The sequence below is a fragment of the Puntigrus tetrazona genome, chromosome 5, assembly GCF_018831695.1.
Source record: "Puntigrus tetrazona isolate hp1 chromosome 5, ASM1883169v1, whole genome shotgun sequence".
Classification (NCBI taxonomy): Eukaryota; Metazoa; Chordata; class Actinopteri; order Cypriniformes; family Cyprinidae; genus Puntigrus; species Puntigrus tetrazona.
Genome location: NC_056703.1, coordinates 21,125,790 through 21,143,868, shown reverse-complemented (window position 1 = coordinate 21,143,868; position 18,079 = coordinate 21,125,790). Strand labels below are relative to the sequence as shown.

Sequence of the window (18,079 nt, the reverse complement as noted above, 5' to 3'; positions counted from 1 at the left end):
AAATAGAGGCAGCATTCTCATCAGTAATAGCCAGAGATGAATTCTTAGTGCAATGGATTATTCTTGTTGTGTAAATAGCTACCATTATTTTTTTTTTTTGTGTATTCCATTTTTTACCTAAGACTACTCGGAGATCTAATTAATTGCTTTTAATTTATTAATTAAATAAACTGCTATTCATATAATTGCTTTATTTCTGAGTTCCACCCCACTTTTAAGAATAATGTCGCTTTGGAAAAGTATTTCTTTTCAAAACCACAAATGTCTAGTACTATTTTACCTCCAGTACTCTAATAGCCTATTAGATACAATCTTAATAAGATGTTAATATATAACAAGTAAAGCCATTTTTATTCATAAAACTAGCTTTCGTTATGATTTAAAATGGGAATCAGCGTATGGGGGCCCTTGGCATTCATTACAACATTTGTATGAAATCTAGCTCAGTATCAAGAGTCATGAATGTGACACAAAACCGGACGTCATCCCAATAATTTGCCTTTCTAGGCTAAATATGGCCCAAAGGTGTCATTCAGAAAGATCAACCAGCCAACGCAGAACAAAAGAAGTGGCGGCATGCCTCTAGTGATCATTATGTAGCCCGATCTACATCATAGATGATTCAGTATCGTTTTAATGGTACACTTAACGAGCACATCTTAACGCTATCTACCAGTGAGTAACGCGACGCAACAGCTGCGCAGGTAGATGGCGTCGACCGCTCGGTCTGAAGCCAGCGGCTTTAAACGCGACTGAACGACGTCCTGCGTTACGTAACAGTCCAAAGTACGTTTACATATTTTTACATGTACGTTACGAGCTCCTGTTGCGTTAAGCGCCGATGCGAGAAGCCTGGTCCCTCGGCAAGGTCAGAGCCCGCGGCATCATCTGCACACGCGCCTCTGTGTGCAGGTCTGGACGCTTTCGGCCACGCTTCAAATGCTCTCTAAAAGGTAGCCTAAACCTTAAAAAGAAACGATGGGTGTGTATATTAATAGAGTAGTAATTCCATATAGCGTCTAAAGCATCCAAGGGACTGAAATCATGAACCTAACTTTGTGTTTTGAAGAAGCTCGCTGTTCAGACTAAAACATGTGTCTTACCTCAGCACCGCCACTAACTAACCTCAGTAAAGTTTTAATACTAGCCTATCGTTATCGAGGTTTTTAAATCATCTCCTACACAACCTTTTAATAGAATAAACATAAAAATAAAACTGCGAGGACACGAGCTTTCTCGCAACTTCCAAGTTCAACGAAACCAGGCGATATTTAGGCTATTTTGCGTTTGCCGTAGCGCATTGATTTTCACGAGCAGCAGATCAGAGCTGGACCCGAATCACGGTTATTTCCCGTCCATCTGCTTCCGAACAGTTGACGGGTTAAGCTACAAAGCAAAGAGGCGCGTGAGTGTGTCGCTCCTATAGTAACACTGTATTTATACTATTTTGAACGCGGTGCATGCATACTAAACTGAGTTAACTTACGAGCTGTGAGTTAGGCTTACCTTAGCCTGGTTAATGAGAAGCCCCACAAACGTGGACACCAGCATAGAGCGAGACATCGTCGGACTTTTCCTGCGCATATCCTGCTTGATGAAGGGGAAAGCCGACGCCGGCGGCTCCTCCGGGACAGTGACCGTGTACGACTGTCTTATACTCGGCATTATGGCAGGAGAAAACTAGCGGGATAGACGGCGCGATGTCTAAATGTGACTCGACTCGAAGTCACCGTATTCCCGCGTATCAGTCAAGATCCTCTTCTCAATGATCGTATTCCTCAGGTGATGTTCCTGTCGTACACTGTGCTCAGTCTACGTCCTCGGTCTCACGAGAGCTGAATAACCGCAGTTGCACGCGATAAATAAAGCGATAGGTAGAAAGGCAAAGAAGAGCGCTGAAGCGACGCGCGTTTAGACGCTCCCTGCAGCGTTCCGTTCTGTGTTCCGCGCGAGCGCCGAGCGTCGGACGGCAGCGGAGGAATAATGGAAAAGTGCGTGCGCCGTTTGCTTTTACTCGCGCGAGCGCACGCCCCCCTCGGCACGAGAGGTACGTCACCAAACGCCTCGCGCTCTCCTGACGTCACCCAGCAGAGGACAAGACCTTCCCATTCATCTGTGACAGCAGCGCTGCACGCGCAACTAGAACGTGTCCGTGTCACGACGGCGTGTTGCACGCTTGCATTTATCGTCATGTAGCGTTTTGCTCTGATGTGTCGTGTAGACCTATTCACACACAGATATTCACAGGTCGGCCAAAACAACGCACAGGCATTTAGCTAGAGGGAGAAAAATATCACAATTTGTTTTAATTGTATTCTTTTTATTTCAGTTTAATGCAGGTAAAACCGGGGACCTCTCAGACCTCCAAAAAAAGGGGAAAATTAACCTTAATTAACTTAATTAACCTTAGCGGCCTAATTGAATGTTTTAGGCTTTACACTCATGATTGAGACCTCTTCAGAGATGAATGATAGAGGCTGAAAACTGAAATTGAATAATAGAGACTGTCGATATGAAGGACTGTGTCCAAACCACACAGAAGTACTGCAGCAATATTCACACTGAAGTCAGAGAACTTCACAAAGTCAACATGTATGAGCTGGTAAAACTTTAGACCTGGATAACAAGACGAAATTGAACCATTTTAAATTCGATCTCTTGCTGAAATAGCAATTGATATAATTGCATATAGGAAAGACAACCAGAGGCCTTTTTTCAGGACTCCAACATGTCCTGTGCCAAGATGTACATTTTCTTAAATTCATTTTCCCAAGATACACACACAGATATATATATATATATATATATATATATATATATATATATATATATATATATATATATATATATATATATATATATATATATATATATATATATATATATATAATAAAGAGCTGCTTTACTGTTAAAAATGATAGAAGACATTTGAAAGAACTGCAGGTAAATATCTACCGCCATCACTCGTTTTGTTTTCATAAAATATACCGTTACTATGTTTGAAAAGATGCAGAAGTGAACTGTCCAAATGAATCAAACTGAATCGTAAAGAATTTCACAGCTTTTGCAAACCTGTTAATAATAATATCAAAAATGTGATTCATTCGCAATATGTAGCATCACTCGCTCATAACTGATCGAAAACACCTGAAATTTTAAGTAGGTGTATGATAATCCAAGGGCAGCATGAAGCATCTATTAATGCTCCTGAACACAGCTATAAAGATTATTTAAATGTAAAACATTGGCTCTGTTTTCTTAAAAACTTGTGTATTTTCTCTAATTATATATCTCACGTTTTCCCGTTCGTCAGACAGGCCATTGCTTTGCACATGTATAAACGAGCCTCCCTGCCCAACGTATTCTTTAGATAGCCAAAGGACTACAAAGCTTACAGTCAGATGTTGAAAAAGGAGTCATTCACTGCCCCTAGACAACAAGAACGTCTGAATGAAGTGTACAGTTCATTACACAAAAAGCTCTCAAAATCCTCCTTCTTTTCAAGATATTTATTCTTTTTTGCTTCTGTGGAAATATATAGGTTAAGACTATATTACATGAGTATATTTTCTTGTATACAGACAGTAAAAACCATAAAATGTAATTTTCTACTTAACATAATGGGTAGTTTTAAGTGACGGGGTTGGTCATGACTCAATGCTGTTACTAACATTACACTAAATCTATCCTCCAGTGACCCTATTACCTCACCCTACATTGCTCCACACTAAAAGGCCCAGCAGACCAGTGACCCAGAAGCAGCTGCAGGGAAATCTGTGTGGGAACAACGGCAAAAGCCCTGGTGGTGTTTCTCTAAAGCTCTCCTGTGTCTTTTCACCAGCCTATTATGTAAGCGCCATCTAAAGCATGGCAGAGCTGGCCTATTCTGTGCAAATAATGGCATTCATCTTATGAAACACACTCTGAATCAAGCTTATATAAGAGCCGTTTGAAGCTGTGTGCTGAGCCTTATATTCACGCCAGCCGCAATCCACATCATCAGTGATGGACATGCCAAAGCATCGCCATCTCGCTGCCACAACTAACAGATGTGCTTATGTGAGAGAGACACACTCAAAACGAATTAGAGGGGCTGTCTGTTTGGAAGGGATCTGAATAACAGGCCTCTATATAAACAAACCAGTGTGACAGCGCGAGCACGAAAGGAGAATGTGCCCTTAGAGAGCTCACATAATCACAACAGAGGACATCTACACATACAGTAACTCCCCCTGACGATTACAGATTCAGATTCATTCTGTAGGGCGATCCCGTGAAAACATCTCCGCGACCAATCGCACATCAAAGGTAAAAAGGTTGTAATTTGGTAACATTTCTTAGCAGTTTTAGCGCATTCAGAATAAACGTTTATTATGTACATATATGTAAATGCACATGCATATATTTAAGAAAACTGTGTTTATATATTGATTGCATGTATATATTATAATATACAAATGCATATACATGTAAATATATATGTGTGTGTATTTATATAACAAGTACACACAGTACACATGCATATATTATGTAAACAATGTTTTTATTTTTGGATGCAGTGAACTGCTTGGCAGCACTGAAACTTTTAAAATCATTTAGATTCCTAACAGTATCGTTGAATGTGTATTACATTGTGATCTAATAACCCGTAGGACTTCCTTTAACACACAAAACAGTGGTGAGGTGGCGATTTCTGGTCTCCTGGGGTATCTGGTATCATAATGTCAATAATGTCAGGTCCTCCATTTCCCGTAAACTGTGGAGTGGTGGTGACGTAACACAAATCCACTTTTCCAAAATGTTTACAGACCTCTAATATTTCTACCTATTCCTTTTCTTTTTATTTATTTTATAATTAACAATTAAATTACAATTGCATTACAATTACACTTATTTTTTACAGCAAAAAGGTCTCAAACACAATTCTTTTCATTTATTACATATTTTTCAAAAACTGTGTTAACCTAACTGAGTCTTGTTATAGTGCTTTTCTGGATCAATGCAGAAAGTCTGACAGCATGACTGCAAAATGTAGACTACCGCTGTGGACTTTAAGCCAGCGATAAGCTCATTTGTGATGACACAAAAACAAACAAACAAAAAAAAAAACATATTATGATTTACAATATCATATTATGTATCCATAAATAAAATCTAATTTTACACAATAATGAACGAAATGTCTTTGAATTATCTTCATTTGGCTTAAGCCCCAGTTAGTTTTTAGTACTTTGCTCTTTCTAAAATATATCACATATTCTTCAATGGTCCTTATTAAAACATTAATAGGGCAGCAAAAGGGAATTACAAGCCTTGCACAAGTTTTTACCCTACAAAAGCTGCACACAAGCCATGAATGACTGCTCAGTTGCATAAAGCGCCTTTAGTTTTTCCATTAATTATGACCGCGTGAACCAGAAGTTTGTGACCGATTTAACTTCCGTATTGTGACACACCTCTGAGAGAAACAGATTATTGAAGGAGGTAAACAGAAGGTGTTTTTCGCTTGTTTTTCCTATTTTTTCTGTTCTGCTTTGATTGGATGTAGCAAAATAGGAGTTTCATTCAGAAAAGAACACAGACGTCTGAGGGGTGTGGTTAACGATGTTACGTTCACGCCCAAACTGTCCAGCTGATGTCACCATAGAAGACCAGTTGTTTAAGAGACGAGGAGGAGCATTTTCAGATTTGAATTAAAGATTGCGAAGGCAAACATTTTTTTTTTTTGGTAGATTGACTTGCATGGAAGAATTGTTCACCACAAAAATAGCAATTTGTGCTAACAAAATAAATACAGTCAATTTTAATTTCATGCAGACTTTAAGGCGTGATTTCCCCTTGCCTAAGGGAATGACTTACGGGCGTTAAATACAATCCCTTAAACCATTCCCTTATTAAGAAACCATTAAGTATTTCACGACAGTGACCCAGGATTTGACAATAAAAAATTTACTGTCGCCATGGACACGCTATTTGTTAATGCAAAGATTTTATTTGTATCCAAAACTAAGTGATGTGAACTTCATAAAGCGCTAAACAAACCTATGAAGTGTATGTATCATTTATACTCAAAGCAGAAGGGCGCTGTGGCGCTGAAAGTCCAATTCAGACCCACAGACGTATCTTACCATGAAATATAGCAGTGATTGCTGCAGCTAAGCTGAATAAAAAGCAGAAATGTAAGCACAACAAACACACGATTGCAACAATAAATGGTTTATTTGTGTTTTTTAAGTCATCTATAGGTAATATGCAGAAAAAAACAAGGAATAAAATACTATAGTATATTAATGTGTTCTTTCATGACACACTCAAGCGACAGATTGTGTCTTACAGAAGACACTTAAGGTCACATTTTCCATACTTATGTTATACTCAGGAAAATGATAGTTAAGGTCCCAATATACTTCAAACGAAATAGAGGAATGAACTGAAATGACGTCATTTCAAACTAAATCAGGCCAAACTGAAGTTTGTTTGTTTTGGCAGATTGAATCGGTTCACTAAAGCAACGCTTTTGGGGAGTTTGTTTTGACTCCAAAACACCTTTGAGCTACCATTGGTCCAAGGCAGTTACGATCACTTGCGAAGATTATTTTTTACAAAGAAATACAACAAAGCTTGTGTCAACGACCCCAAATTATGCCAAAAGCGTTGTAGAGAAACATCAGTTGGACGTTTTCTAAAGCTGTGAAAAGAATGAAAGGAAAGGTAGCAAGCAAAATAAAAATTACACTACACTGCTGCTGTTGTTCTTCTTTTTCCAAAGCAAATGTAAAAGGTATACAATACATGAACCTTTGTTTTTATCAAACTTATATGCGCGCGAGCATCGTGAGTGAGGTTTACATTAATCTACACCCCGTCTCCAACAGTGCGGGGATGTCAGTTGGTTCGGAAACAGTCTTTTCAAACGTGTTAAAAAAAGAGCTTTGCAGCATCGGGGTCTTAAGCGATACTTAAGAGAAATTCTAAGGGTTTATGACGTTTCACCTAAAGAAACCCTTAAGTGGTATTTACGGGATATTTTATGCAACACCCTTAATTGTAAAATAAACTCAAGGGCTATCTTAAGGGAAAATTACACTATAGGTGCTTTATGCAACCAGGCACAGTGGTATCTTTCCACCAACACAAGCACTCTTTTGTGCTGACTTGACACATCATCTACTAATTTGCTTGAAGTGTCTTCAGGACCTCTAACAGTTAATAATTAAATTAGAGGGCATTTACGAAGAATATACTGCTGTTAATCAAGGGCTAACTCTGAATTATTTTCTCTTTTTGGGCTTAGATCCTCCAGCATGCCAGGCTCCGCTGGTTGGTTTTCTAAGAGCAGTGACCTCTGTGCCAGTCTGGTTGTGGAGGCCTGTTGTGCAACAGCCCTGCATGCTGATTAGCTCAGTTATGTAAACACCAGTGCCCAGTTGCATAAAGCACTTTAAGTGTAATTTTCCCTTAAGAAAGCCCCAACAGTAGTTTTTTAAATGGCAAATCCTGGGTCACTGGCGTTAAATACTTACCGGTTTTCCCTTAGCTAAGGGAATGGTTTAAGGAATTGTATCAAACACTCTTAAGTCATTCCCTTAAGTAAGGGGATATCACGCCTTAAGTGTCATACCTACAGGAAAATGTCACTGTTTTTCCATGTTTCACCATATTCGTCCCTTAACCTACATATCTCTCCTGTCTCAGTGAATGCACTTAAAAAGCCATGAAAAGAATGAAAGGAAACATAGCAAGCAAGCAAATATGACACAATACTGCTGCTGTTGTTGTTCTTCTTTCACTTCTACCTGTGCTATTAGCAAGCTGAGGGGGAGTTTTCAGGAGTGATGATATTATTGTGCCGAGGTCGAAGTCCTGCAAAATGCTCCTCCGCCATACATTATAGTTATCTTTTTTTTACCTACATAGAAATTCGCCACATTTTATTTTGTGTCACCATACTTACTTGTGTATCTAGTCATGAAATCGTCTTTAAATAGGGAAAACATGAAAGTGTTTGGTGTTTTCTAAATTTATCCCTGTAAATTCATCACTATATATATATATATATATATATATATATATATATATATATATATATATATATACAATATATACATATATATGGTGAAAATGCTACTTTTTCAACTAAATTAAAGTGCCTGTAGGTGATACTGGTGAAATTTTAATGAGTGAGTTGTTGAGTCATTCATTCAAACTACTTGTTAAAACAGCAGATTTCTATGGAGATTGGCAAGATGGCGCATAGCAGCGACGGCACATGATATACACGTTCTGATTGGTCAGATCACCTGTCAATCAAGCTCTTTGTGAACGGTCAATTCTTCCACTGTTCACAAAACATCTTCTGCGCACACAGGTGGATGACAGGAGAAGAGAAAACTAGAAAGGCTGCATGTGTTTGAGTCTATAATAAGCAGCAGTCCTCAACCCAGACGTAGTGATGTCACCAGAACCACTGCAGTGACTCATTCTGAACCCGCCAGTCAAAAATAGACCAAAACACCACACTGACCTCTAAACGCTTCCAACACACACCCACAACATACACAGACACATCACAACACGCAAAAACATCACAGTGACCTCTAAATTATTCAAACAGAGCACTCCACGACACACAACAGAGTGCAGAGCAGCAGAACTCATCGCTTAACTGCCTTCAGTATAATCACACTTATACCAAACATAACATAAAAACCCATTCATTCAACAACGAATGGATTAAAACATGTGACAAGTTCTTTGTTTCCTTATGGTTTTAAAACACTAAATATCACTTTCAGGTTGAAATTTAATAAAGTAAACCCAAACAGCATGAATACTTAAAGGGGCACTGTGTAAATTGTAGCTAGCCCGCTAGCCCTCTCTTTAGAGAAGCTACGGTGGCCGTTATGGGACTGTGTTGTAGTCTGAGACAGCGGAGACAGCCAATGAGGTTTCTTTACAAAGTTAAATGAAAGAATTGCATTACTTAATTGTTTAATAATTTGAAGTGGTATTGCAAATATTGTTACTTGCTTATCATTATGTCTGTATTGTATTCGCATGAACAACATAATAACGAAACGAGCTCTGTTTGTCCATTAATGATTACTGTACAAACATGATGGCGACTTCCCTGTAAGGGGACCGGTGTATTCAGGTATAAATAGTTTATAAAAACATAATGGTTCATTGTATAAGGTCTTTGTACATCTCTGAAAACATATATTATATTGCATTTCTGTCAATAGATCCTCCTAAATATTATCATGTTTAAATACACAAGTGTGCACATATTACTCGTTATGTTAATATGTTATAATATATTATTATGTTATAAACTCCCTGGTAGCTATTATAACAGCCATTGCCATCAGAGTCTGTAGAGGTCCTCTCTCTCATTTCCTGATTCATTTTGCTTCTTTTATGTCTCTACATTGTGGTTAGTCCACATGACTAAAATGGTTTATGTCAGTATTAGCATTTATAGTAGTTTATTTTTTCTATTTAAAAAAAATGTGATGGCAAACTAATTATTAAGGTGTGCTTTTCAGTATGCCATTAGAAATGAGCAGCACCGAGTTCATGTCATCTAAACTTTAATAAAAATAATTAAATAAATTTAGAAAAAACTTGTATTCAAGCTACTGTATGAAAAGATTGCACATTTTATATTTAGTCTAAATGAATTAATAGACGAGTGGCACATTATTGACTAGATTTATTTTAATAGAAATTTAGGGGTGGACTTGTTGGTAACACTTTAAATTCTCACTATTAACTTGTTGCTAATTAATATGCATCTTATTACACATTGGCTGTTTGTTAGTGCTTATAAAGCGCATATTAAAGCGTATATATTATAACTAACCACCAGTTCTCCTACCCGAGCAATGCCCTACTTCCCACAACTCCCTAGCATTGCAGCTGTGGTTTTTGCACCTGCATACACCACCTACACTATCTTGAGAACATTTACAATCTAATTCGCAATTGCAATCTTCAGTCGTCATGACTTTAATGACTTCCTTATAGTTTCGAATCATCCCCTCATGTTTTAATGATTTCCTTCTATATATACTACACTGTGCATAGTTCAACAGTGCTCTGAACTACTTATTTTATAATGACGCCGATCATTACCAATCATACCAGACCATTTTCACCAAAAAAGACCTCACAGTGTCATATAGGGTGAGCAACACTGCCGTACACCTCTGTACCTCTGTTTCCTGAGTATGCAAAATATGTGTGTGTGCGTCAGATGCCAATGACTACAGGTAGCTGGAGCACCGAAGGGACCCTGGAATGCGTGCCGAAGCAGTTCGACGTCGGGTCGCATCACATATTACAATCATAAGACTCTCTTCAACATTGTACAAGCACGCGCACATTCGTAGCTTCTTCTTCATTTGAAACGGTTCCCATTCATAATGGAAACCTAACTTCTCAGAACCCCTACATATATAACCACGCAGTCAAACAACAATCACTGCAGCTTCTGTGTAATGAGCAACATGTACATCGCTGCTGCTGGTGGTTAATGAATTCATAGTACCATGTAACACATTTGTGGCATCCAGGAAAGCCAAAGCCAGAACTGACCCTTTTTCCGTTCTCAGAATGCATGTAACCCTTAAAGCGTTCTCATTTTTAATCTGCATATCTTGCAAATGGCTCCTGGCCAACAGTATAGGATCATGGGCAACACGTTTCTACTGAAATCCTCTTTTGAGTTCTACTCATGCATGAATAGTGCGCTGTAAAACACGATTGGTTATTAACTCAAATGGTTGATGGAAAACTATGGCATTAACTCTTTATAGTCCCATTTTAGACTTTATGTGCATTGTCTAGATTTAATATAGTGCTATATATCCAAATACATCTAGGACAAATACTTTATTTATTTATTTTTTTTAAAGCAAAACTATAATTATATTAATAGAACTCTTAGCTATAAAAAGGTCATCTGTAGTCAGGTGAGGCAAAGTGTGTTGTATTTCAAAACAATTTTGGGGACTTGACTGTCTCTATGCCTTTATTTACAGTAGTACTTTTTTTTTCTAGTCACTGCACATATACAGAGTAGAAACAGAAGAGCAGACAGACAGGAAACTGCTAAATATTTTCATTTTCTACAGAAGCTGTATATGCTTTTGTGTTGTGGATGCTTCCCGTGTTCATTTGAGTCTTTTTGCCAGAACGATATGTATATGTAGATGCCTTATAAGCAGTTTCTATAAGCAGTTATACATAAAATGCTCACCATATACTGTGTTTTTTTTTCTGATTTGGCTGAATATTTTATCATATGCTAGGTGAAAGTGCATGTTCGAAAAGCGCTGGTCCACCACTCCTCGACAGAACATATGATTTAAGGTGTCGATCATGTTCACAGCACATACGGTGAGGAACGAGGTACATGCTGAAGTGCAATACTTAAGTGTTTGTTCAGTTCAGCCTTAGCAAGCAGCACTAACAAGGTCATTAGAGTCTGTTTGAGTTCCATAAAACAAAGCCTGAGTCACCTAGGAGGGCAACATTCTTTCAGTGGCATGAAAACAACACCGGGTAAGGCCATTAAACTGCTATGCCACAGCCAGCCAGAATAGCTTTTAGCCTTACAACAACATGTTACATTCGGACACAGCTAGATGGAACAATATAATGCAGTGGTGTTGAAAGACCTTTTTCAAAGTTGTTTAATCTGACACGGCACCTTTATGGATGAAATAGCTAGATGTGACCAAAAAGGCCAAAAATGTCCATTTGAGTCATATGATACATGCGACCATAATTTAAAATATCACCCTAAAACCACTGAACACAGAAAATGATGACATTCACATCTGTTAGACAGTGAAGAGTCATGCGGCCGGCTGTGTTCCAAACCGCTGCTCAACTGCAGCTGGGTTTAGAAAGGAAATCCTATGCTGTTTCGGCCTCAATTACATAATATTAAGGTCTTTTACTGTCAGCCTAAGGCAAGCAATTGCAGGGACATGTGCCGGGCAAATGAGTAACTGCTAATGTTGAATTGACCAATGAATAAATGCATGAAAAGAGAGCAGGTTTGGCAGAGAGTGTTTACTTAGCGCTAATGAAATGTTCACAGTCATGAGTGGAAAAACTGAGGGGGTGCTTGATCCGAGTAGACCGCGTGGAAGTCTAAGAACAGCAATCAATGCAGTATTTCCTGTTAACTTCAAGGTACAATCTTCCAGATATACTAAGATTCGCAAATACCTAATGCAAGCAGTGCTCAGCATGAGAGATTTGAGTCACAATGTATTTCAAGTTTGACGTTAGCGTGCTGTTAAGGCGATTGTGATACTCTAATGAGTATAAAAATACAAGGGCCACTAATATTAGTTAAAATAAGCCAGTTTTTATTACACTGAAGTATTTATAAGTAACTTTAAATGTGGAATGAAATATTTTGTATTATTCATTTATAATGATTTTACTTGTCTTTATCTGCATTATTAAATTGTTTTTTCACAAGCTCATCGCGATGCATTTCAGCAGTGCCTTCTCTGCAACAAATATATGCAAGGTATTGAGATTGGGTAACGTGCTTACATAATGCATTTATCAGGAATTCAAAGAATCACTAATACATTTCCAATAAAATAAAGTGTATGTATGCATTAAAACAAGATTGTGCAGATTCTACTATCTTGTAAAATATGAACAGCATCATGTGAGATGTGTGTAAAAGTCAGTCAGAGAATTTACTAGAATAGTTTTGGGCTTATTGTTATGCCTTCTTTGTTATATTTAGCCACCAACCTGATAGTTATTAGTTATATAAAGAGGGCGTGACACATGCCTGGGCAGAAACTGTGGACTACTGCGAGGCACTTTCTCTGTTCAGAAAAAAAAATCAGCTGAATTTTCCAGAATTGATTACAAAAAGTGGTCAGATGTGTGAATAGAGCTGAAATTCAATCGTGCACATGTGCTAAAGAAATATATGAAGGGCTGGAGATGAGTAGAAGATTGCTGAGTGACAGAAAACCCAATTTTGAAGAACACCGCATACTTTTTTTGTTAACAAGCTTTGCGTTCTCCCAGAAAACCATTACAAATGACTGGTTAATATTTTAATATTTCAAATAAAACTATTTATGTACAGTGTAGTTTTATTTATAGAAAAGGCATACTTCCCCTTTAACTGGGATATGACTATGCAGATGACTTTTCACATTGTATTCAAACACTGTTTTCATGAGGATCAAAGGGTTTTCAGTGACAGCTGGAGTTATAAGAGGGATTACGGAGAACGGTGAGTATATGGGACAGTGGACACTGAGACAGCCAGAGACATTGTGTACCCTTGTATTTGCTATGGGAACGCAAATAGACTTAAAGCCCAAAAACTTAAAAAGACTCAAAGGCTTACAAGCAAAAGAAGCACATGAGTGCACAACTGTGTTCTTGGGTAACTCTGGCAACGGCTCTTGTTGCTGCTTTTCTGTCCCATGTCTCTGATGTTTCCTCTAGTTCCCTCTGGACATTATATTATCACCATGTCAACCACAGTGTGCGCTGAGAGTGTCAGTAAAAACACATTCCGTCCATATCTCACCCATGCAATCTTAGTTAAATCATGATTTCTAATTAGCGACTTTGCTTGAATCTGCCCTATAGCCAGTAGCAATGTTGCCCGTGAAGACTGAAAATAGGGGCAGATTACTCACATCATTAATCCGAAATAATAACAGAGACACAGCTGTTTGTGACAGAGACAATAAGTTGGTAACAGGTCAAATGTTGATGTTATCAGAGCAATATGAGATGGCTTAGTTGGCAGGTTTGTTGCATAACCAAGTCTGAGGTTCCTAGAAAAAACAGGTCTCTATATATTCATTACAAATAAAGGAGGCAATCAGAATTTTCCATAAGAATAAAACTAAGGCAATCATTATTCCAACGATATTTAAATACACATCAGCTGCTTTTTCATAGAAAAGTACATACTGACAAAATACTCCCTCAGTCCTTAAGCCACTTGTGTGCTGACTCAACGGAAGTGTGTACTCAAGGGGGCTAATTAATCCTTTGCCATTAGGTGTTTGTTACCTCTGGGGAGCTAGAGCCCTATGCTGTGGCAAACTAAAGCGCCTTACTGTGCACTAAGTGTGGCCTAGAGGAGGATACTTGCATACCTATCTTTCACTATATCATCAGTTTTGAGAGTGGTATTTCAAGGGTGTTCCTCTCTCCCATGAAACGATATGATACACGTCAAAAGATAACAAGTGACTTAAGAGCAGATAGCATGTAGAGAATCGCCAAAGTTGTGTTGCCTAATCAAATACAAAGTTCACACAGAATCTGCACTCCTCTGCAAGAACTGGCAGAGGAAAAAAAAATTGTTCGGAACAGATTTAGAAGCTGAATTGCAAAAATGTGTTGATTTATATGATATTTTAAATGTGCTTCATCGTAGAATGGTCTTCACCAAGAATGCTCTGTTGTTCTGGCTTTTCAAGGTAGCTCTTAGACTGTTCTGGTCATTGTTTGCTGGCCTACAGGCTGGAATACATTATATGACAGATCACAGATCATTAGAAGTGATTAGATGTTTGTTCGGGGAAATTCACTGCAGATTGTTTTGTAATCTGCTGTTTCTAATGAACTCCAAAATGTACCTATTCAATGTAGTTTCTAGCTTAAATAAACACTAGTGGCAATAAAACAAGAAACAACTTCCTTTTCACACATTTCACCTTTTTATTACGATTACAGGGCATATTATAAATTAATGAATAGACTTATTTTTCTGTGTTTTTTTTCACAATACTTTTATGAGCTCAGACACATAATTTGTGAATCTTATACAATTTTTAAAGCTGTATCACAAAACCAGCTTCATGCGCTTTTCTGACGTAGTAAACTTGCTTGATAGCTCATATTTGATGCCCTGGATAACACTTGAGGTTTATGTTAGTTCTGAACATTTCATTGGGGTTTTATACCCATTTGCAAGAATCTTTTGCTGAAAAATGAATGAAGTAGTACAGGGTGTATTGGATTTGCAAGCAATTTGTCTGCCATTTGATATTTATAGATAGTTTTTTCAAAACATGACTCCTGTGAAACAGAAGGGGTGTTGATGCTTTTTGCAGTTTCGTTTTGCTGACAAGTCATGAAGGGGATGAAACACTAAGACCTTTCCGACAGAGGGTCAGATTTTGGCTTGAAAATCATAATTTCTCCAAAAATATATTTTTGTTTGATGTGCATTACATTACATTTACTAATGTTACAAGTGAACCTCAAGGAACATATTGAAATAATAATAAAGGTATGTAATGACCTCTTCAGAAATCCAGTATCATCTGATATACACTATAGCCAGCATCAAAAAATCTCTAACACTGGCTAATAATGTACATACAACAATATTTGGAGTATCCCTAGAAATGTAGTCCAATGAACAGTATTTTTATAGAACAGACAGTGACTTTACATATATTTTTAGGTATTACTGGTCAACAAATGGAACTGATCTGTTGCTGATGCAAGCAGATGAGCAAATCAACAAAAATGCAGAACTGTATGCACACATGCTCTTAACTAACGTCATTCAGATACACGGCATGTCAGGAATCTGGCATGTATGTCTTATAGAGCAAGCCAGAGAAGACAGAGAGCCATTGCGTTGTGTGGAATGTGGGTGAGTGAGTATGAACTCCTCATCATTCTCCAGATTGTCTCTTCACATCCCTTCCACTGAGCCAAGGCAGGAAACACAATCTTGCATTGCATTTCTGCGACCGTAAAATGACATAAATCCGACATGCATTGACTGTTCCGATTGCCCTGAAGGCACCCTGCTAAGGTTGAAGCCATTTTATCATTTTACACTGAATTTGAAGCCTAATTATATGCCTATAAAGTAATGTGGCAAAGAATTGTCAGGCACGGAGATCATCATCATCATCAAATCTAAATATAGGCATTTACTGTTGCATTTTGTAGAACTGTAAGATAGGCTTAATTTGTAGGAAGCCTACGTGATTGAAGCCATGGCTTCCCTCGTCTTGTGCAGCTTATATGAAATCATATTGTCTCTGGAATTTATCAGAGGAAGTCTCGCTCTGTCACTTCAAATAGCTCATACCCGGCCAAGTACACAGCTGGCCCCAGACCTGCTCTTACTGTGGGCCAAAATAAACCAAATGGCCTTGACACTAATTTAGATGAAAGTACAAAGTTGATCGGTCTGGCAATAAAACATCTTATCAGGGCCATGAGTAATAAGCATGATCTTTACTGCTTTATAGTCTATCAAATTGTAAATGTGCTAAATTTTACTCATTCATTATTAAAAACCTTCTTCATTTTTTTTTTATTTTTATTATGATCTCTGCTCTACTAATAATAGAGGCGACTAAATGCCACAGGGAGCTGAGTCAAGCAAATTATGCTGTAAGGAGCTTCTAGTCACATTTTGGAAAATAAGACTTATAAGTATAGTGTATTTCTGTAAGTTAAAAAATATAGAGTAAGTAAGGGGTCAGTGACTTTTGTTCAACATGAGTTGTGTGCAACAAGGTTTCTGCGAAATTCAGGACATTTCCATTAAACATCAAAGGCAGTAAAACAGTCTAGTCTAGAGCCATTCATTAATAGCAGAAATACCCAAAGGAAAATTTAATAGCTTTCCGTGGAGCAGGGGAGACATGCAGTAATGGAACTCTCAGTAATATTTTAAGTATCAGATCTGTCTCATTCATTCATCCTAAAATGGAAAAATAAAAATAGACACAAACAAGACAGTCATTCACATACAGAGCTGCAGCAATAAAAAAAATATTAAAATTGGGATTTAATGAAAATGAAAAATATTTTAGCTCAGATGGTAAGATTTGTAAAACTGTCTATGAAATCTCTTACACACACCACACCTGCATTTATTTAAAAAAAAGCAGTAACACAAGTCATGTTATTGTGACTGTTTTCTGTTTTTAAATATTTTAAAGTGTAATTTAGTGCTGTGATTGTGAAGCTGCATTTGCAGCAGCCTCCAGTCTTCAGTGTCACATGATCCTTCAGAAATCATTCTAATATCAAGATATCCTGCTTCAAGCAATGTTCAAAATGCTTCTGCTGCTTAAAGTTTTGTGGAAACCTTTTTAGAATATAAATTCAAAAGAACAGCATTTATTTGAAATATATATTTTTATATCAACAGCACACACGTTTTTACTTTCACTTATTGAACCTATTGAAGACCATTAGTATTAGTATTACTTACATTTTTTGCAACAATTTAATGCTCCTAAATACAGGCTTTATGTTCTTTTGTGTAATATAATTACCATTTCTTTCTTTTGATTTTGGACTGAAACATGACCCAGGTATGATCTGTTCTTGACAGGTTTCCAAGTAGAGCTCAACTAGATAATCTTAGACAGGACAAAGATCATTGTTTCTGCCACGCAAAAAGCAGCAAACTTCATTCACATAGCAACGCCCCGGCAACTTAATATTCTCTTGTATACTACTACCAGCTTTTATTAAGCACACAAGAAGACTTGACTCATTCTGGTGACTTGTGTAGACATGTTTGGTTGTCATGGTGAGAGATCGGCACAGATCCCGGGAGGTGATTCGTATGTGACAGAATGACTTGGAATTCAGGACAGAAGATACGTTCTCATGCAATTTCAATCACACACCACAGATGTATTGTTGAGTGTTTCTTAGTTCGTGTAGGAATGTACCTTCTGTCTGTGCATGTGATGTCTCTGTACAAATAGTTATATCCTGAACCTACCACATGCTTTAACTTGACGTGGGAGAGTGAAAGGAGTGGCAGAAGTATGAGACTCTCCCAATGATTTAACTATGATGTTTTACTTATGCACTCACTCCCTTTCTCTTTTGCTCTCCACCTTTTTTTACACTAACACACATTACTGGACGTAATGTCATAACACAAGACCTAGTTTCCTAGGTTTTTTTTTTTTTTTTTTTTTACTGTGAATGCTTGTAATGAAGGTCTTATGGTTTTAGACTGCTGCAAATATAGTTCATCCCAGTATATTTCAACTGAACAACACTGAAC

The 18,079-nt window shown here is 37.6% G+C and overlaps 1 protein-coding gene across 2 annotated transcripts in view; it reads right to left on the bottom strand.

Moving 5' to 3' along the window:
* usp2b (ubiquitin specific peptidase 2b) overlaps positions 1-18,079 on the bottom strand; it is a 30,681-nt gene that overhangs the window by 7,975 nt on the left and 4,627 nt on the right. The window contains exon 1 of one of the 2 annotated variants that reach the window (XM_043239760.1): positions 1,507-1,993. The exons of the other annotated variant lie outside the window; for it this stretch is intronic. Coding sequence (XP_043095695.1) covers positions 1,507-1,665 — 159 coding nt within the window. The 5' untranslated portion in view covers positions 1,666-1,993. Of the gene's footprint in view, positions 1-1,506; positions 1,994-18,079 lie in introns of those variants that run through there. 2 annotated transcript variants of the gene reach the window in all.